This window comes from Pyxicephalus adspersus, chromosome 8 (assembly GCF_032062135.1).
Source record: "Pyxicephalus adspersus chromosome 8, UCB_Pads_2.0, whole genome shotgun sequence".
Classification (NCBI taxonomy): domain Eukaryota; kingdom Metazoa; phylum Chordata; class Amphibia; order Anura; family Pyxicephalidae; genus Pyxicephalus; species Pyxicephalus adspersus.
Window position 1 is genome coordinate 43,508,153 of NC_092865.1, and position 22,288 is coordinate 43,530,440.

At 37.3% G+C, this 22,288-nt stretch overlaps 1 protein-coding gene across 2 annotated transcripts in view; it reads left to right on the forward strand.

Annotated features, from left to right (window-relative positions):
* The window catches only part of UBN2 (ubinuclein 2), a 64,088-nt gene that overhangs the window by 8,749 nt on the left and 33,051 nt on the right, over window positions 1-22,288 (forward strand). Inside the window, exons 3-13 of one of the 2 annotated variants that reach the window (XM_072420232.1) lie at window positions 365-466; window positions 3,227-3,361; window positions 3,445-3,551; window positions 5,138-5,624; window positions 5,699-5,769; window positions 13,264-13,393; window positions 15,885-16,000; window positions 17,340-17,453; window positions 21,604-21,747; window positions 21,834-21,884; window positions 22,189-22,231. In XM_072420232.1, the coding sequence (XP_072276333.1) occupies window positions 365-466; window positions 3,227-3,361; window positions 3,445-3,551; window positions 5,138-5,624; window positions 5,699-5,769; window positions 13,264-13,393; window positions 15,885-16,000; window positions 17,340-17,453; window positions 21,604-21,747; window positions 21,834-21,884; window positions 22,189-22,231 (1,500 nt within the window). The remainder of the gene's footprint in view (window positions 1-364; window positions 467-3,226; window positions 3,362-3,444; window positions 3,552-5,137; window positions 5,625-5,698; window positions 5,770-13,263; window positions 13,394-15,884; window positions 16,001-17,339; window positions 17,454-21,603; window positions 21,748-21,833; window positions 21,885-22,188; window positions 22,232-22,288) is intronic. The other variant, XM_072420233.1, reaches the window with a different exon arrangement.

A 22,288-nucleotide genomic window follows, 5' to 3' on the forward strand; every position in this document is an offset into this window, starting at 1 on the left:
GGTTAAAAAGTCGTCTTGTACGCCGGAAAATACGGTATATTTTTAGTAGTTGTACCTGGAAAAAGTCCCATATTGCTGTTCTTGAAAAATGTAAGTCTTCCAAGTTGGCATAAACTAGATCATGTGAACTAGCTCTTTATCTTTGTCTGACCCTGACCTTCTTTTTTTTTTTTTGTTTTTTTTCTTTTTTTTTTTTCTTCTGGAGTTCAGGCATACAGAATCAAGAATACTGTTATCCTATTTAGTGTCTGCTTTCAGAAAATATATAGCACTTAGGAAACCCCTACTTGAGCAGTGTGTTACTTAACTGTTAATACTTTTTATACATATTTTTACTTTTTCTCTAATTTATTTTTCATGACAGGGAGGAAAAAGTCATCGCCATCGTAAAGATCGCATGCAGGATCTCATAGACATTGGCTATGGTTATGATGAAACTGATCCCTTTATTGATAACTCGGAAGCAGTAAGTGCAGCAGTTCTTTTACAGCATTCTAAAATGAAATTAAGTCCGACATATAGCATGTTTAAGTCACACACATTATTTCGTAAATCTAACAGGAGGCATAGAAAAATAGCTGCACTCAGTGGTATAATTTGGGTAACTCAAAATTCAGTCTCTTGGGAAATCTCTGTACGTAACTATATATTTATGCCTCTGATACTAGTGTTGCTTTTTTTTCATTTTAGCCTATGACGCACAAACCTTTATTCCCCTGTTGGGTTGTAGTAACTTTATTGGCTTTTGGGTAATACTGGTTAGAGAAAGAGAAATTGCGGTTAGCTGGTACTAGCCAAAAGGAGTGTGCCTGCCGTGTACATGGCAACCTTTTGAACCTGCATTTCCATTCATAATACTCAAGTTTGCTGAGTGTAAAATAAACATAGCAAGTCTCTTTGCATGCATTTTTGTCCATTGATTGCAATAAATTCAGAACAAAGAGCACAGAACATAATCCAATACCTCGATCAAGTTTTACCAACGCATCTATTAGCTTCACAACCAATCAAGGTTTGTAAAATTGGTTGGTAAGGGACAGTGAAAAGCACATTTTACTTAAGATTGGCTTCAGATTCCAATATCTTATTGATTTAGTAATCATGCTAAAATTAAAAAAAAATTCTGCCAATTGTGTATACTAATACATATTTTTCACTTTTTGGCTTTGGTTTTACAATGTTTGCAAATCGTGTCCCCTTTTGCATCTTGTGTCTTTTTTTCTAGAACATATCTGGTCTTTGGTTTACACAGTATTCTCATGTTGAATCCTGCAAGGGAATAGCATAAGTCATGCATCATCTGGTCTGGTTTTACATAACTTGCATAGGATGGGGCAAGCAGAGTTGTTGTAGGAACATACTTCTTTACTTCTTTTCTATTGGTACATCATATTAAAAAGTATCAACATAAATACATAGTTGAAACATTATAGCAAGTCTCACGAGGTGCAAGTGTATCATCGACGCGCTTCGTGGTGTAACACCACTTCTTCAGGATGAGGCCAAATGAGACTAGTAAATATGATACAGCATAAAATCAAATTCTAGTATCACTTTCCAAGCGTCAAAGCAGGTTCACATAGGAAAGAAGCACAGAAGGGCGATGAGTGCCAATAAACAGGAAGCAGCAACCAAATGGTGAAACCAGAAGCCAAAAGGATTTCAAGTCTGACTGGGATAGATGAAACAATCCTCCAAAAGATGTCCCGTAGGTTCTGCCCTGTTAGAAGCAGAATTTTTAAAGACCTTGATACTGTTGAATGGGGTTATTATAGTACAAGAAGATATTAGATCTGGGTGAATAACTAAAGTATCCTCCTACTTGCCTTTGTAGCACTAGGTCACTATTTGCCAGGAGTTTGTGTGCTCTCCCTGTGTCTGTGTGGGTTTTCCTCCCACATCTTAAAAAAACATGCAGTTAGGTTAATCGACTTTCCCTCAAAAATTGTCCTTAGACTACGATAATGGTATATGACTAAGACATTAGATTGTGAGCCCCTTTGAGGGATAGCTAGTGATATGACAATAGACTTTATATAGCGTCGGCATATTACACACTTGCTAATAATATTCAAATGGACTACCTGATCATTTTGGAAATCATGCTGGCTTATGTCTTCCAACTCATGGAATTGGAAATATCATTACCTTTGATTGAAAAATCCAGCAAGGGCAGACCTTGTTTCAGGCCAATGCACTTCTTTCACACGAATTTTGTTTCAAAGTGGCATGGCTTCAAAGATAAAAAGGCTTTACAAACTATGGTGTAAAACCTAATCCTAATATAGAAATTTCAACTCTTCCACAAAGTAGACATTGTCAGCAACCTTTTTTAGTTTTACAGGTAAAGTTCCTATTTTTTTTTTTTTTTTTTTAATGAACAATAAGCCTAGTTGCATGTTGACAAATATTCTCTTACATTAGCAAGAACAGATGTGTGTTCCTCACATTGTGATAATGCAGTAACCATGCTCTTTATAACCAAAGTGGTAATGTACCTATTAAACCCCAATGCAGAAGTGTGGTAACAGATGTAAAGCAGCAGCATGTGACTGAAAACCATTTAAGGGGGCATGCTACTGAGAAGCGTCAGCTAGTTGGACATACCACTTCCTGTTTACTGCCTGGATGAGGAAGGCAAAATATTAAGGACTTGCAATATGTGTGATACAAAGACATTCTGCAATTAACACAAAAAATGCTGTTTTTTTTTTTTTTTTTGGTTGAAATGTAATATAAATTAAAGAATTATTAATATCCAATCTGCATTTTAGAGCAGCAAGTCTGCATATCCAGGAAAATGATATGTTGAATACTTTGATTACACCATTTACATTGTATTTGAGATTTATCTATGACCCTGGTTTATTAATGTTCTCCAAGGCTGGAGGGAATACACTTTCACCAGTGAAGCTGCGTGATCCAGCAAACCTGGAATGGATCTGGTCCAGAATTGAAAACATTTACTAACAATTAGCTAATGACTTTTAGGAAATCCATTCCAGCTTTTCTGTATAACCCAGCTTCACTGATGAAAGCGTATTCTCTCCAGCCTTGGAGAACTAATAAATCCAGGGCCAGTGTATCCTTGACTTGGCTGGCTTCACGTGTTTGTCTTTCTATTAACAATTTGTACAATATTATTTTAGGCCTCATTTTTTTTCTGTTGATTTGAATTAGTATAAATAAATGCAGCTCCTCAAACATTTTGTGTTTTTATTTCCAGTATGACGAGTTAGTCCCAGCCTCACTAAATACAAAGTATGGAGGTTTTTATATCAACACAGGAACGCTACAGTTCCGACAAGCATCTGATTCTGAAAATGAAGATTTTACTGAAAGCAAGCAGAGATCCTCTAAGGTGAGAAACTTTCCCCTCCCTGAATTGTTTATTTGCAAGTCTGCTATTAGGATTTTGACAAAACTGTTTTTATATAATCCAAGGTATCTAATTTAAAAGATGATCGGTCTATTAAGAAACGCAAAAGAAAAGAAGAATTATCAGAAAAAGAAAAGCCGTCACAAAAGTTGAAAGTTCAGAAACCCATGGGGTATGTATAATTTTAGTATATGTAAACAGTAAATGCATATCCAAACATTTGCAATTCTTTGGTTGTCCAGCTAATACAGCATGAATACAGCCTACCATAATGTCCTAAGAGCCTTTACCCTGTTATAAGGCTAAATTCGATCAAAAGTATAGTTTGATCAAGCCTGGAAGTTTGCTGTTTTTGCTATTTTTTTCCAACTGTGTATATAAAGCACCTCAAAACAATCTGGTCCACTTTGGCCAATCTTACTGATAAGTGCTTAGAGAAATGTTGAAAGTGAACTTGTCTTACCAAACCTGAAGCACCTCTGTGTGTGTTTAAGACAAAACACAACTTTTCACCACTTTTATTGTATTTTTTTTATATATTTAATTTAAATGTCCAAAAAGCTGTAGTGGATATAAAAAGTGTACAGACCCCTGTTTAAATGTCATGTTTTTGTGATGTACAAAAAATAAAACCACAAATTCCAAAAAATGTTCCCACCTCATTTTCCCCCAATTCAATTTAAAAACAAAAATATACAAAATCTAAAAAATGTACTATAGGCTGGTTGCATAAGTATGCACACGCTTAAACTAGTATTTTGTTGAAGTACTTTTTGATTTAATTGCAGCATTCACTGTTCTTGGATAGAAGTTTATCAGCATGGAACCTCTTAACTTTACAATATTTGCCCACTTATCCTTGCAAAAGCATTCCAGTCAGATTGGGAGGGCATCACCTGTGCACAGCCTTCAGGTCACCCAAGAGATTTTTTATTGCATTTAGTTCTGGGCTCTGGCTGGGCCATTCCAAAACTGTAATTTTGGGGGCATTGTCACATGAAATGTGAAATTGCTTTTTAGCTTTCTAGCAGACGCCTGAAAATTTGGGGCTAAAATGACTGTTATTTGCAACTGTTCATAATTCCCTCCACCCTTACTAAAGCACCAGATACAGCTGAAGAAATGAAACCGAAAGTATGATACTTCCACCCCATGCGTCACCATGTGGAGGGTTCTGACCTCCAAAACAATCCCAGAACATGTAGTACAAAATCACATTTTAGACATGGAGAGGAGTGGCTTAATCCCATGTGAAAAGCCTAATGATGGGGAGAAATATACATGCCATGAAACCTCTTTAAAATCCTCTCTATATAAGGGAGGATTGACCATGCCCTGATGTACAGTTCAGGTGTTAAAATGTGGTTGTTAGGCACTAGATAGGGTTGTCCTTTGGCGGAGGCATTCTAGATTTTTAAACCCATGCTAAATGTAGGGAATACTGTAAATGCATCCAACAGGATAAAAAAGGTGCAAGGTGCAAAGGTGTCTTTGGGTGCATGACTACAGTAAGCTCTGCGCATTATTGTGGGTACTTGGTGTTCGAGAACACTACTAGGCTGTTGAACATGATAAATTTGCATTAAATGTTTTCATCACTCTTTTTATATAATTCATACTCTAGTATTTTATTGGATTTTATTTAAGGAATGTGAATATTTGTTCAGTTTGCACATAGATTTATAACAATTACAGAATTAATTTATAAAAGGGTGACTTTCTATTTTACATCTTCATTTGTCTTTTTTAATTTTATAGGGTAGTGGCCTTTAATGCTCACAAGCCTGACAAAAAGAAGAAAAAGCTTTACAAAGATTCTTTGTCCCTTGCTGCTATGATTCGTAAATTTCAGAGAGAAAAAGATGCAATGCGGAAAAATGAATCCAAACAAAAGCAACAGTCTCCTGCCGTTTGCAATCTTCCAGCTAAACCCAATTCTGCTCCTATTGCAAATGATTTTTCTGACCTCACACTTGGTAGTGACCCTGTTCTTGCTATCTTTGCTGGTGGCAGTGAACGGGAACTTTTGCAGGAAGCAGAGAGTGCACTTCAAATGCTAGGTGACATTGATTTTGATAAACTTTTGGACTCTCCATCCAATGACAGTCCTATAGCATCTGATCTCGGAGAAAATGGTAATGGGCAATTAGCAAATCAGTCACATTTACAAATACAGAAGCTCATACCCCCTCTTCCTGAAGGGTTACCAACACGGTTAGAAAAACGTATTGATGATCTGCGAATGGTATGTAAATTAATAATTTAGACTACATGTTTTTTTGAAGCCATCAGTTTAATTAATTTATGTTTTCCACACAGGCAGCAAAAATGTTTGATGAAGAAGGTAGAAAAAAGTTTTTTACTCAAGAAATGAACAACATATTATTAGAGTATGTATACTATATTGCTGGTTAATTTTTGTTTAAAAAAATCTCTTGCAATATTTTCTTCTCTTTATGCATAGAAAGAAATGTCTTGATTTTTTTCTGACAGGGCACACTTTTGCTCGATTGAAACATGTTGGCTTTAAGTTGACCATGTACATAAAATGTGTTGTCTTAGCAATTTTATCCTCCACCCCCCCGAAATCCCCTTACCTGTTCCCTATTTGATCAACATTCTGGAGTGGACACACTTGGAGTGTGTAGGCAGATATTGCTGGATGTGTTGTATAGTGGCACTGTTGAGCTTAATATATGGATGTGTTTGCATTGAGTTTGCATATTGAGGACCCCCAGGGGCCACTTCCTTGGCAATGGGCATTAGGATACTGCCAATTGTCTGTGCTCTGTGGTGCCTCAAATATAAATTTTCTGCTCACAAAACTTTTAAGGCTGTGTTCAGGTTGGCAGTAAGGTTGTGGCGCTGTTGCCCCTTCCGAAAGCCATGAAACCCTGACTCAGGACAGACCCTCAGCACCGCTCACTGTCTCATGGAGTCAAATCTGCAGATGCTTGCAGGCGATGGACTGAATGGCTGTTGGGGGTGCCTGTTACAAAAAGCTGGACGCTTACCTTCTCTGAACCCAAATTTCTCTTTACTGGTTGAGAAAAGGAAATAGAAAAACGGCAATTGAAATGTACTGTTTTACAGCCAATTTTAACAGTTCCTAATTAGAAAATATCTCAATTAATACTCCCAAGCGCACCCTTCCTTGCTAATTTAAACCGGGAATTACATCAACAACACTCTTTTGGGATATATATGTAGCATATTGCAAGTAGCAAATATGTAGCAAAGCATACATGGATATATGGTCTCCTTCCGCTACTCATGCAGAATAAAATAATATTACTGTGGTTTCCAACTTGTCTGAATGGTTGACTCGACCTCTATTCACCTAACTCTACTTTGTATATGAACAAATATAGAAGCTGTTTGAATGAACTCAATTTGTGCCCCTTGGTGGTCGCCATTATGATTGAATATGAATAATATCTAGCTAAATATGAATATTATATAACCATATCCATGCACATATATATCCCACAAATTAAGGTTCATAAACAACTAATACCAAGTCACTCAAACAGTTTAATTAAGATACAAGTTAGAAACATAAAATACACAGCAGTATTGTCAGATATATGTTTAGGAACTCAAATCAACAAAGAATAAAAGTAACAGAAAAATAATGGTTGTAAGTACATAACCCCTGCACCTACAATACTGTTTAATACAGTAAATATAGACATATACACAAGTACATTATGGAATATGATATAGCTACTTTTTATTATGGGATCAGGTACCCCAGGAGCAATTATATGAATGTAAAAATCATATTTGTTTTATATAATATATATTTTTTAAAAGGGTGCAGCATCTCCCCTGACTGAATGGGAGCAGAGAGACTCCCGGGATGCATGACATAGTTTATCCCAGGAGGCACTGTGCTCTTGGCTGCTCTTTCTGCGCATGATCCAGAAGGGGCATTTTCTTTTACTAAGGAGAAAGGGATGCCAATGTCACGCATGCACAGTGGGATCGGCTATTTTTTGCCCTTTACAACAGGTTACGCCACCTGATCTCGCACCTACGGAGTGCGAGATCAGGTGATGTTTCAAGAAGACCGAAAAAGAATATAAGAGATGGCCATGCCTGGCACTTCCTCTGTGCCGAGACCAAGAAGAATTCCAGGACGCCGCCGGACCAGATCAAGGAAAGCTCAGCGCCTTCGAGGGATCAGCAACATAAAAGGTAAGTGTGATATTTTATTTTTTTTTCTTTAGTTCCGTTTTTCGTGCTTTATTCCTTATCTATATACTTCCTGCTAACGCCTCCCTTGACTCCATGTTTCTTCTTGCTATTTCTTGCTTAACTTACATTCTCACAGCTCCTACTCTTATACAGTTAATTCCTATTAGGTCTCATTGGAGATCTTAAATTGTCTAATGGATGTCCCCTAGTTTGGGATAGGTTAATAAATCAAACTCCAGTAATTAAAGTTGTTGGGGAAGCACAGTAGGGGTTGTATAGCATAGATGTCAGCAGACCAAGTCTTTGAGAGGGGGAATGGCAGCCTGAGGCCAGGTGTGGCTCAAGAAGAAAGCTGTGTGGAGCCTGTAAACTGGGGGGAGTTCTCCCAACAGTTTGTCTGGTAGACAAGCCAGTTTCAAAGAGCTGGTCCACTTTTCATAATCTGTGGCCAGGTGCTTCATATCCATCCTCAATTCCTGGGAAAGGGATGGAGAGGCTGGCCAATCCCTTCATTCCGGGACATTCTGGGGCTGGATCCCAAATAAAGAGCTGTAATTCTGCAGGTGACACAATTATTGGGCCCTATTCAGGCCTTTTAATCCCTTTCCCAGGGAATGCTGAGATATATGATGCCAAATATCTCTTGAATATGGTATCAAGTGTTTTATTCTACTTCATACAGTATACTTGGACTTTGCTAAAGCATTTGATACATTACCCCACAGATGGTAAATATGCAAGTTAGGATCTATAGGTTTAGTTCATTCTGTAAATGGTTTCAGAACTGACCTAAACACTGCATGCAGAGAGTAGAGCTAATTATTCATACTCGGAATGGTCTAAGGTGGTTAGTGGTGTTCCCTATGGTTCAGTGGTGGGACCATTACTGTTTAACATCTTTATACCAGTTTACATTTCCACAATATCCTTTTTGTAGAGAGTACAGAAAAGGGCAAGTAAAAGCAACGGTGGAGCTTGGGTATGATGAGAGATAAACAATTATTAACGTCAGGGTCATTGCATAGGACAAGGGGTTACTCCTTGGCCTTGGAGGAAAACAATTTGCAACTCCCCTTATTACACCATATTGCAAATTGAATGTCTGTGAAATTGTAATAGCTAAATTTTCTAATCTTACCTTTTTCTTAAGAAAATTGGTTTGTCAAACTTTGACCAATGTTTTTATTATGTTCTGTGTTGTAGGACATGGTGCCTTCTAGATGTTTTGGTGCCTCTCATTAGATATATTTCAACTTATAAAAATCTGGCAATTGTTTTACACCAGAAAGGATTAGCCTCTGTAATGACACTGAAGAACCCCAACAAGGCTGCAGTTTACCTCTTCTGTGTATATGCTTAGGTTTGTTAGTGTTTGAACAAAGTTACTCTGTGACACATGCACAAAAGACTCTTGTATATGCTTCTCACTCCCTCAATAAAAGTAATTTGTCGGTGGAAGTTAACTCTTGACATAAAAGAAGCTATGAACGCACTTATTAGCAGTCAAGTTTGAAAATGTAATTTCCTTAACAATGCTTTTTTTATGTGTTTGCTGTCTTTTTCAAGGTGTGTGTGTTTGTGCATGCGCATGTGTCTGTCATCCCCTATTGTTTGTGTGTTTGCTGAGGGGGAGGTGGGATTTGTAAAACCATTTAATAAAATGGTTACCACTTCACAAATGGCAGAGATATTTCTAGGGTCATCATTTATGGGTATTCCTAAACTGATGGGCTTTTAATAGAACCAGCTCTTGATGATACTGGGGTTACTGCCTTTTTTTTTTTTTTTTTTTTTTTATTTTTGCCTTTAATTTTATCAAGGTTCCTGCTGGTAATTTTTTTTCCCCTGGGGTTACTTTTTTTTTTTTTTTTTTTTTTTCCTGTTGCGTGGTAGCACACAATTTTGATGGTGTAACTAACACTAATTAGCCAAAACAATAACCATTCTCCTAGTATAACGAGGGTGCCGATTGCTTAACAGTTCTGACTCAAAGCATAGACTTACAAAACCTCTGAAATGTGTCCTAAGGTATCTGGTACAACAGCCTTAGCAGCGCATTCTTCATACACTCAGCTCTGTAGGCCTATTTTTTCTCTTAGATGCAGGGGTTGCCAGACGTTGTGTTGCATTAGAATCCTCAAAATGTCTAGCATATTCTCATGTTATGAGCGGTTACCATTCATATGAGCTGCACATACCAAAAACAGGCTACATATTAACCCATTGCACAGGTAAAGATGCAGCTTCTGAAAATAGATAGGTACCATTAATATGTGTTTAATTTTAATATGACTAAAAGATGATCAGAATAATGTGAAAAATAAATTGGTAGTTTGCATTGCGTCTTCAGAATGAATATACTAGCATTCTCAACAGCCAGTAAAGTCTACAGAAAGACACAGTAGACCAGTGTTTCTTGACATTTTTAACATGAAACACCTTAATAGAACTTTCTAGATTTCAGGGAACTACTAGTTTAATTTCTATATCAACAGTGGGAAAATACCACCTTTACAGATAAGTCAGTTTAACCGATACCAGTGACTTTTTTGGCTGAGAGGTACAAACTGCTCTGGTTGAAAAACGCTGCAGTAGACTAATTCAATGTGATTTTTCTTACAGTAAGTGTGATACATTAAAAGCATTTCAGTCTTATAGGTATTTTTTGAAGTGCAACAAAACACTGGTTTGCGTAGCCCTGTCTATAAGATGGCTGACTTACAAAACAGAATCTAAAGGGAGAAAACAGGGAGTGTCTAGCTAAGACTGTACCAACTAGCAAAAATCAACAGGAATGTAACAAATACAATAGTCAGTGAATACCAGGCTGAAACCACAGTAGGATTATTATTGTTATTAAAGTAAACCTTTAAACCTATTTTATAGACCACTTAAAAAAAATAAAATGCAACTTTTAATGGCGAGTTTTCCCTTCTTTATTAGAGCTACCTAAAGCAACAGTAAACATTAATCTCGGACCACAAACTTTTTTTCAAGATTTTTTTTTTTTTTACAGTCAAGCTTTTAGTGTACTGTGTGCTTGTATGTATTTTTGACTAAAGCACTAGTGACGTCAATTACCAGTGTCCTGTTAAAAACGGTGTCTCCTTGCTCATACCTTACCATGCAGAGATTCTGGAAATAACTCTAGATGGGAGTGCAAAACTTGTCGTGACCCACTTTCTGATATGAATCAAGCAGATTCTAAATTCCTTACTTATATGCAGGAGACTTAGGCTACATACACAAGTCAGATGATTCTTGTCTGATTGCCTCAGGGCTGATATCGAAGGTGAATCTGGCATGTGTACATCGCTCATTGTCTATTGTCCTGGTAGATCCAGGTGGACGAGGAACAATAGTGATGAAAGTAGAGGAGAGAGAGCGCAGCAAGGTGCCACGCCATTGTTCTCCCCCTCCCCTCTCCATAGAGCAGAACGGTGCTGTATTTAGAGCACTCGGTAATGCATTGTGCAGTCGTTTTTCCTTAGGAAAAAATTGTGAAAGATCCTTTCCAACAACAGACAGGTGAAAAGTCCCTTGATGTTATGGCTATAGGACAACGAGCTGTCCTCAGTAAGGAAAGTTGTCAAGTTATGATTTGGTGTTCTGTAGCAAGTGTAACATGAGGACATAGAGGGCATCTGTTACTGGGAAAATACTTGGATGGACCTGTTTCTCAGGTTTTATTACTGAGCTAAAATCAGAGTTTTTTTGTTTTCAGGAAAGCTCTGGCTTTTGCTGCTGATTGTTTACAATTTCTGCACTGGGACTGGTTTTACTTTGAATCTGAAAGAGTAGGGTGGGGCAGATTCCCACTTTTGGGTCCTACATTTGGGTCCCACATTTCCAGAGGCTTACAAGCCTATATCGCACGCCTGGTACTAGGCAGCAGAGGCTGGGAATGTGTGAGCCAGTCTGCCTGCGTCTGAAAGGAGAAGCACAGGTTAGGATGTCAGATTCAGATGTTTTTCTTTAGTAGCCAGGAGGTGGTTATTTTGATTTAAAAGACTTTTGTATTGCTGTCATCACCCCTGCGAGGGGAGATTATTTTGTTTGTTTTGCGCAAAGTTCTGCTTTGCTATTTTTGCTATTTTTCTTCTTTGTCATTCTATCCAATGACAGTCATTTAGGTGGTCTCATTTGTGGCATTGCCGCCTTCACCAATTTTAGCCAGTCAAGCAGTCCTTGGAACAGCTATAGTACAGATGACATGTGTAGCCCAAGATTTATCCTAGTCAAGTGTGCAACTTAAGTACAATATGTATATCTTCTGAAGATCTGTAAATGAATGATGTGCTTTCCTTGAAGAAACCACAAAAAAAAATATCTGGATGAATAATACAATTTCTAGGCATGATATGAACTTAAATTATTTGCAGTTAATGATGTTTGTAACCTAAACATACAGATAGTTGTGGTTGGATCTTGTGATCTTAGGATAATTGTACCGAATATTTTGAAGTTTATAATTGCATGAATCACAAACATTAGATGTGCTATAGAAAAACTAAACACATTTTAAATCTGCATGGAAAAACAAACTTGACTTTGTATTACCCACTGTTTTCGTGCGGCCATTGTGTCCTAAAAATGTCAAGATCTGTGACTGTATCGGGTGTCTTGAAATTTTTTTTTTCCGATTAAAATTTAATCCCTAGGGTCCAGGCTTGTTTTCATTTAAAAGAGTCCCTAAACTCTTGACATCAGGGTTTGACCCTTGTTAAGGTCACTCTGTTCCTTTACACTTATCCTTACATTTTTCATGCTTTTAAGACCATGAACTGCTCATTTGCTTCTAATTTATCCCATACCATGGGAATTACCATTGTAAGGAAATAATATGATGTATTTACTTCACCTGTCAGTGCTTTATTATCTTGGCTTATCCGTGAATATGTATTTATATTGTGTTTTGTGTATATAATTTGGATGTATTTTTGTAAAAATAAACAACTTCACTAATTTTGTGACCTGAAGCCTGACTGCCTCTTCAGCCACAGGCAGTGAACTTATTGATCTGGTAATTTTGGATTATTTTCATCTGGTCTCCAGTTCCAAGAAACAAACAGATAACTGGTATGATGTTTAAATAAAAAACACAATGCAGTAAATACCAGTGGATTTATTGTTCAAAAGGTAACTTTGCTGAAGTTTTCCACCCTAAACAAGGTTTAATTTACGATTTTAATGGGTGAAACATTTTAGAGTCAAATTACTTAGGCAAGGTTGTGTTTGTACAATAATAAAAACAACTGTTAATCTTTGCATTAGGTTTAAAGCAGAGGGCCCAAATAGCATGCATTCATTGAGGATAAATTAATTCTAAATGGAAGTTCTCCCACAGATGTTAGTTCTTTATAGTTCTTTATATTTTCTAACAATTTACCAGGTAACTGGTTAATTTAAATATGTTGTATTTAAAGTCCAAATCTTTTGCATTGATTAGAGCATTCATTATTTAAAGATATTTTAATTTGTGGAGCTTGACGAAGTGAGCTATGTATTGCCAATTACTGTGTTATAAATGTAGGAAAATGTTTTACCAGTAACATTATATTAGGACACTACCATCTAATTTTTATTTTGCTAATCACATGATTCTAGCAGTTACAATTTTTTTTAATTTACAGAAATCTAGTTATTTAGTCATCATTTTTTTTTTTTTTTTTTTTTTTTGATAGCATAGAGTTACAGCTACAGGAACTGAGTCCATCCAGCAAGAATGGAGTATATGGTTATATTGAAGCCTTTGTTCCATGCACCAGGGATACTCTAATGAAGCGTCTGAAAAAACTCCACCTTAGCATACAGGTATTATTTGTTATTTTTTTGGGTCTAGCAGTGTATTCCTATTTTATGTTTTAACTGCATATGTACGTTTTATAGTTATTGTGAAATTACAATCCAGGAACTGCGAGAAAAGCTAGATCTGCCCTTTCTCTCACCCTCCGCATAATCTGCCACAAAGAACACAGTTGCTCTCAGGAATGCCAATTGCCTTATGATGGCAGACAACCGCAAGGAAGCAATATAGACTGCCAAGGGTACAATACCTAAGATTAGTGTCCACATCTTGCTCATCTTTCCCTGGAACTTTGCCTTGAACCGTTTGCTGTTTGCTTACTGCCTACAACTTCTACAGCTTCTCTGTTAACTCTTTGCTCACTGCACCACACTTTGCATACCTGTCCATCAGTCCTCTGCTCACTGCCTATGTGTTGCACACTTTTCTAGGGAACCTGCTGTTGGTGCCCATACAACTTTCCCAGAGAAATATCCTTGGCAGTTTTTTTATCAATCTTCTCCCCCCCCCCCGGCCACGCTTGTTATCTCTCTGATATTCTTGTGTGTTCCATCCAGACCCAACCAGTCACTTGCCTAAGTAGTTCCTTTACCATTTATTCATAGAGAAGAAAGATAACCACTATAGAAAGTCAACCATTTGGCTATACTGCCCAAAAAAATTTTTTGTAGTTTCATAATCGCTTATCTTGCACAGTAATTAAAACTTTTATTTCCTTTTTGTGTAGGTAATTTTAGCATGTAGCCTTCAGGCATCTGTGCTGTCATTAAATGTCTTGATGAGCCATAAGATTACAATTTACTGCAGCGTTTCATTATCTCTTATGCATTAAAATACTGTTGATGGTTTTGGCAGAGCAGATTTTGAAGATCATTGTTAGGTCTTGTTTCAACGGTTTTAGATACTTTTGATCTCTTTCAGAATCTACAGGCAGGTGAATCTGACATGCAGTTAAAGTGCTTCTTTTGAGTTTTGCATTTTTATAAACCTATAAGGGAACAGCAAACCAACTTCTAAAGGATATAGACTGTTAACACAGGGGTTTACTTTGTACTGCACTCAACGTTGGTTAAGTTGTGGGAAAATTACTGGTAGTCATATCACATGTTAAACCAATTTAAGTACATTAAAATGTTTTAAATCTTAAGCATTCAATAAAATATTACCAGACGATCTATCTATATCCACACGAGTGTTCTCCCCAGAATTGTTTTTTTTGTTTGTTTTTTATCTCCATGGCCGGGGCAAGAAAGTGTCCGTGTTTTACCCATTCCTTATACTGTTTTATTGTCTGTACTGTTAGTAGGTCAAAGTTTACCTTTGTTATATATATTTTTTCTTTTTATTATGCTACAACTATCCATTTCCCATTGTGTTTTGATCCAAATTAGTGTTCCATGTTTTAATAGTATAATCCCTAGTGGCAGTGTAATAATGTAAACAGTGTAGTATATCAAGTAATGTTTAGTGCACATTACACTACAGGAAACACTATATTATATAAAAAGACAAATTACCTTTTTTTTTTTTTAATGTTAAAAATGTGTCAATGCTTTAAGTGATGTGTTAGCAGATGGGGGCAGGACAGCCACTGTAATGAGGTCATCAGCAGCACAATATCAAAGCTGTGTGTCTGTAAAGGCTGCTTGTCATATTCTGCAGCTTAACCGCTAACCCGCTATAGGTTTCTTCTTATCTTCTATAACGCTGTTCATAATAACTTGAAATTTTCAGGGTACACGGGAAAGCTACTAGTAACCAACATTTCTTTAAAGAATTTCAAGATATTGGGGTTGAAAAACATGTGTCCCTTACATTTACATTTTCGGTTTCCTCCACTTCCCTGTTCTGGGAAAGTTCTGATTCAAAGAGAAGCAGACAGGGTAACCTCTAGTATGAGACTTATAGATGTGTGACAGATAAAAATGTAGGGGTCCCATCTTAATGCTCCTTGCTGTGTCGAAAGGATTGGATTTCTCCTGAACAGACATGATGCACAGCTGTATGGCCACCCATTATATACTAGATAATACACACATAACCAAATATCCACATACAACTATTTTGGTTTTATGTGCAGTGTTCACCTCAGCCCCTTTAAGCTGAGAGCACCACCCAGAACTTTTCAGGAAGCACCCATCTGTTTTTTCAGCGTGGTTCCTGAAAGGTCACAATACAGGGTACAGGACAACAGGGGCATAATTATATAGTACAGGGGTGGTAGAAAGCTGACCGAATTATAGGGGTTACTAGATACCTATTGCAACTACGGAGAACCCTAAAGTTGTCATTTTTTGCCCACCCACCTACAGGTTCTTCCCACCCAAATTAAAATGATTTACTTTTTAAATGTTAGTGGTGGCCACCATGTTTGTGCTCAAAGTTTATACTTGAGCTTGAAGTTTTTACTTGAATCCTACAAATAGGTACTTCAGTTTACGTGGTAGCATTTTCTTTATATACATATTATGTCTTGCTAGTGTGTTCTGATTTTTCTAGGATGACCGATTGAAAGACCCATTGCAGAGACTAAAAGTAGCTATCGGTAGTGTAATGCCTGGACAGCTAAACAGGTACCAAGAGGACTGTCAAGCACATCAGACCAAAAGTACAAAGTAAGTTATGTTTTTGTTTTTATGTTTTTTAGTGATTTTTGAACTTTTACTTTGCAACATTTGCAATCTTTATTTTCCATGACCTCCAACAAGAAGCTGGTTTGAAGCCGAATTGAACACTGCTTGTAATTTTTAAGAGATTGTGTACCAGTAGCAGCTCTGATTCTGAAATATAAAAATTGCACAAGTGTCAGATTATCTTGCATTCATATTCAGTTGCTTGATTATATTATGCTTGGAGCCTGGTTTTGTATTGGTATGCCTTTTGCCAAAAACTAATTATATAGTGCCTGTAAATATTCCTTTTCTAACTTTATCCCTTAGTTTCCTACATCAGTGCTACAAGCTTTGCTATTTCCTTGTGCTGTTTCTCATCTGTCATGTATGGTTTTCCTGTCAGTTTCAAATCCTTCTCTCACTTTTTTGTTCTTCCAACAAGTACTGCCTTTCTCTAATTTCCTAATTAACAAGCACCTCATATTTTATATTTTTAACTACCATAAATTGTTCATCAATTACAACAAAAAAAAATACTGACAAATCAAATGAATAACCTTCGCTATCTTTTTAGAATGGCATCTGTCAAGGGGTGAGAAATGTTAGGCAGCAAAAATTAGTTCTTGGAAGGTGAAGTATTGCAATCAGGAAAGATGGAAGAACAGAATAATCTCAGCAACTTTTGACGAGCAGGAAATTGTAATCGCTAGACAACTAGATCAGAGCATCTTCTTAAAAGCTCTCAATTTCTAAAGCATTCAGTATTCCGGCTAGCTTCAAAGCCAGGGGTGTAGTCTTTGCTCCAAGAGTTTTTTTAAATGTTATAAACAGCAGATTTGATCTTGGTGGAGTCTTGTCTCATCCACAAAGTAGGAAAGGTTGTCTGGATTTGCCTAGTCTTTTTGTGCCCAACAATATATCCTTTTTCCTGCTTAACAGTCACTGGCTTAAACAACCTCCTGTTGAGTAGCAGGAACTAAAGTATAAAGAAGTTTGTCGGATGCGGGCTAGGGTCAGTTTAAAACGAGTAGCAAGGTTTCCTTGCATATGCAAAGAAAAAAGGCACGAGGTATACCATATGAATGTAAATTTTGATATACAAAATACCCAATAGATCCTTTCTTTACTATTTGGATGTATTAGAAAATACATTATGTTGTAGGCAGCGGGCAAAAAAAAAAAAAAAAAAAACATTGTTAACCTTAGATTTAATGCAGGCATATTAATGACTCTTTTCATCATGAATATGTAAATAAGTGTACCTTAAATTGTATTTTAGTGTGTTTTTTTTCTTGTTTTTAAATCTATTTGAATTTGCTGTTGCCCTGTGACATACTTTTAGACATCAAGGTGATGATGAGCGTGACCGTAACCCTTCTGAGGAAGATGATGAGGAAAAGCCGGGAAAGCGGGTCATGGGACCAAGGAAAAAATTTTACTGGGATGACACTCTTAGGTAATTTTGTGCTTTAGTGATGATATTACATGGTACTTTGAAGCCAGTAGATCACTGTAACATTGAATATGTAAACAAGGCTAATAATATCCAGTCATTTCAAAATCCAAGTGCAGGTTATTGCAACAATCTTTGCGTAGGAATATACAGGACAGTATTTTGAGCATGAGCATGATGTTCCTATGTACTAAATTTACTATAAATGTCACATGGTTTTCAAAAAGTTCTGATAGTTACACTTCTCTATTTGAGTTGCAAAATTAAATCAAAAGGCGAGGCACCCTAGGTCTGGCATGATTTTTCTCTAGGGGACCCTGAAGCAGTGTGTTCCATTTTCCAAAGGCTGAATGACCAGAGTGGAGGTGGTGCTATGCAATATCTAAGCTCCCAAATAATATCGAAGATATTATTCTAGTCCTTTTCCCTAGTGGTTCATCGCCTTTTTGTCATAAGTGTAGGTAATTGGGAACTAACACCCATCTTGATCTTCTGTCAATCATTGGTGCGATTTGCCTTCCTCCCCCCACCTCATGTCTCATTGCTTGTTGGAATGTTTTTGGCCTTATAGATGCCTAGTGGACTCAGCCTCCTTTAGACAAACTCTTTTGTTTGTGTGTTCCAAATACAAAACTTTGATAGTGGTGAGAAAGCCAACTCCCTCTCAGCCTGTCAGGGTAACAGGAGAACTGCTTAGTCCACACCAATTGTTGTTAGAGACTCAAAGCATTTTCTGACCCATTTTGACCCATTATGATACATTCCTATATCTGTCTTCCAAAACCTGGAAGCTCACTAGTACTCGGTCAGTTGCTTTTCTTAACTGTGACCTGACGTTTTTACTAGAATCTTAGCCACCTGTTTGGGCACCTATTTACCTGTGATAGTTTCCACAGATCAGGTTGGTTTTATTGCCTATCACCAAGCTTGGAATAATGCAAAGCAATGTTTTGCTTGGTAAACTAACAAACTATTCAGTTACAAGAAGACACACTAAAACATACAGAGATCAAAACTATACATACATACACACATTTTCACACTATCTAACCCTTTGTAACAAGTGAACTCTAGCAATGTATACAAAGGAACACACTAAAAGTTACTTGGCTTCAGTAATAATTTTTTATGATTTCCTCGGTGGACATGACTCGTGTTTTAAGCGATTGCAGTGGAAACTAAGTACTTGATCTTGAGTCTTTGTTGAAGCTTTAAAGTGGTCCCATGTCAGACAGGCAGTGTCCTTTCTCGGTTCCCCTGGCTGTAGAGTCCTTGTCCTCTTGAGTCGCATTTGAATTCTCCTTTCCATCTTGGATGGAAACCTTTTATTAGGAATGTTTTTGGCCACAAACCGCAATCCTTCCTACTCAAACTTACCATTACAGTCTATCAAGGGCATGGTCCTGTCTGCAAACTGCGAATGATAGACTTAAACTTAATTTACTACACATAATAGCCATTGGCCTGGTCAACCAAAAGGTCAACCTTTGCTATTTTTTTAATTATTTGCCTCTAAACATAGGAATAGCTGACCTACAGGAATGTGATGTTTTTAGGTCACATCCATATGCTAGGTCCCTGGTAAAAGGTGAGCTTTAGGGCTGTAATTTGAAGAAGTCTTCTAAAGGTTCAATATATGCAATAGTATTTTACACTCCCTGTATGGTGTGTGTTCCCTCCCAGTGCAATATTAAATTGTTGTATGAATTGTAAAAATTGTTAAATTACACACAGGCAATCCAAAACTTATCTTTTACGAACGGTGTCTTTATCCGCAGTTGAAACATCATTCATAATGATAGTTTATGGATTCCACGAGGTAGGAAATGGGTACAGGTTTTCTATGTCCTCCAAATCTTTTACCTGTTAAATAACAATGTGATTCTCGTTTGCCACTGTAAAGGCCCAAGAAACTAATGTAGCTGAGGTGGCGGAGAATTCCGTAGATGCAAATACAGTTTATGAAGAGATCCTCTAGGTTTTAGTGGATCATCATTTCAGCCAATAGATTGTGAGCTCCTTTAAGGTTGTGTCCCTGGACATAACCCGCCCACTCTCCCACCGCAGGCTTATCTAAGCGATGGGAGAGTGGGCGGGATTATGTCACAATCACATCACTATGGGGGAGGTTTCTTAGTGGTCTGCCAGACAGAAAAAGTTGCCAACCACTGCACTGTGGCATTGGCGAATCACTGGATAATTTTTAGTCTGGACTTCAGTTTTATTTTCTTACTGCTTCAGTAAGCCTTAGGCTTAGTCTACACGGACTGTTTCCCAGCGTTTTAACCTGAGGCTTTTAAAGCCCATGTTTGATGTCCCCAATGGGCTAATCCACACCAGGACGTTTCCTTCACGCAAGTTTTTGAGCTTTATCGTAAACGTTGCTTGCAGCATTAAAGAATTACAACGCAGGATAAAAGCAGTAAAAGGCCCAAGGTACATAAACCCCCTTACTCATTCCCTGAAAGTGTTAAAATATGTGTAGAAAATTTGATGAGGCTTTAATGTTAAATTATTTGATTAAATTTGTGTTTTTGTATAACTAAACTTTTTTTTTTTTGCAGGTTATCCCAATGACAGGATGATTCCCTGGGCTGCAATTATGACATGAGCACAGCCCTGGGACTCCTCCTGACAGTGAGGGATCGCAGGGCACTAGGGGTTAAATGAGGACAAGGCTCTCCATTCACCCCTAGTGCTCTGTGATTGGCGGTTTTACATTTCTCAGCCATTCAGCACTAACCCCTAGTGCCCTGCGATCCCTCACTGTCAAGAGGAGTCCCATGGCTGTGCTCATGTACTCATTCCCTGAAAGGGTTAAAAGTAAAACTTTATAAACACTTATGTATAATCGCGGTAAAACGCGTAATAGGCATTTATAAAAGTTTTTTAGCGTTTTAAAGTTAAGCTTTAAATCATTCATGTAGACCCAGCCTAAACGTGATAGGAACGTTTATATGCGTTTTTTAAATGGTACATGTAGACCCAGCCTTACCTTTCCAAAGTTGTTTCATCAGTAAGGATATATTTTTAATGCAATCTTACATACAATATTTTCCTTTGTAATTGTGTTGTCTTGCATGTTTACCAAATATTGCTGCAGTTTGTATAATCCTGTACACTGCTATGATAATATTGGTAAAGTAACCCTTGTATTCCTGCATATTATTATTTTTGTTAGTATTTATATAACACTGACATGCTACGCAGCGCTTTAGTCCATAGTTATGTCAGTAGCTGTCCCTCAAAGGATGGGGGGGGGGGGCCTAGGCTTACCTAGTTTCCTGCATTGGTTTAATGCCACACACCTACATTATCCACCTTCCTGGACTACTTTGTGACTCTTCAATAGGTGGGCTGAGATTAGTGGGTCTGTGTGTGTTTTTGTTTTTTCCCTGTGGAATTCCTAGCTCCGCTAGGGCTGCATGGAGCCATGTACCTATACAACCTCTCCATTGAGGTCCTATGGGAGCAAGCTGTATGTGCAGACTGCCCCCAGAAACTCTAGCGGGCTTTGGCAAGGGTGACAAATATGTACTAATGCTCCGCTGTAGATTCTTGGAGCAATGGCCTCATACGACCTCTCCCTTGATTGGCTGAAAAATTTCCATTTTCTCGGCCATTCGGCATTAGACGTGAATGGGGAGACTTGCCTAGAGATCCCATGCTGTCAGGAGTCCAACATCTGTGCTGAAGTCATAAATGCGGTCGTGGAATCATCTATTCATTATAGGATAACCTGTAAAAAAAAAAAAAAAAGTTCCACATACATATAAGAAAAATACTTGGTCTCGTCTCAATTTTTACATATATTTTTAACCCTCTCAGGAAATGAATTATGAGTTAGGGGCTTGATGTACGTACCCCTGTACTCATTTCCTGGGGTTAAGATTAAAACTCTTATAAATGTATAAAATTGCGGTAAAACGGAACACAGAAGAATTTTTTAGCTTTAAAATGCCTGTAAAAATGCATATAAATTCGGTCAGTCCGTGAAGACCCAGCCCTCTCTCTCGCTAATCTCTGTCGATCTCCCTCTTGCTAATCTTCTCATGCTCTCTTGTGCTAATCTCTCTCTCTCTGTGTATATAGATAGATAGATAGAGAGATAGATAGATATAAAATATACATTTTTAATATTTCTATATTGTAGGACCCTGCTTTGTAACCTAGTGAAGATTAAACTGGGATGCTATGAGCTTGAGCCCAATAAAATTCAGTCTGCAGAAGATTATCTAAAAAACTTCATGGAAACTGAAGTAAAGCCTTTATGGCCGAAGGGTTGGATGCAATCCAGGTAACACACATTTTATTCTCTGGGTATATTTAGATTATTGTAAAAAAAAGTAATTTTTTTTTTTTTTTTTTTTAATTCTCCTTTAGAATGCTGTTTAAGGAAAGCCGCAGTGTACATAATCATCTTACATCTGCTCCGTGAGTACATAGAATTCTAATCTCTAGTGTTATAAAAGAAACTTGTCAGCATGGAATTTTTTTTTTTTTTTTAATAATTTCTGTGTTCTTCTTTTTCATATTTGTTAGTAACCTGTGTGCCCCTCAGTTCGCAAAACTAGCACACTATGATATGCATTCTCATTTCCACTAGTATTTTTGCTTTACTTTAATCCAGTGATATTTGGTTACCGTCTTAAATTTTCACATTCATGTGTTAAAGCTGTATGGCTCTTAAGCTTAATCTATTCTGATTTTCGTTTTGTTTTTTGTACTTGGTTTTCAGAGCAAAGAAAAAGGTCATTGTGGCCACAAAACACAAGGTTAAGGTAGTTTACATTTTTCTTTAATTTGATTTTATGTATTTCATATCTACTTGCTTATTC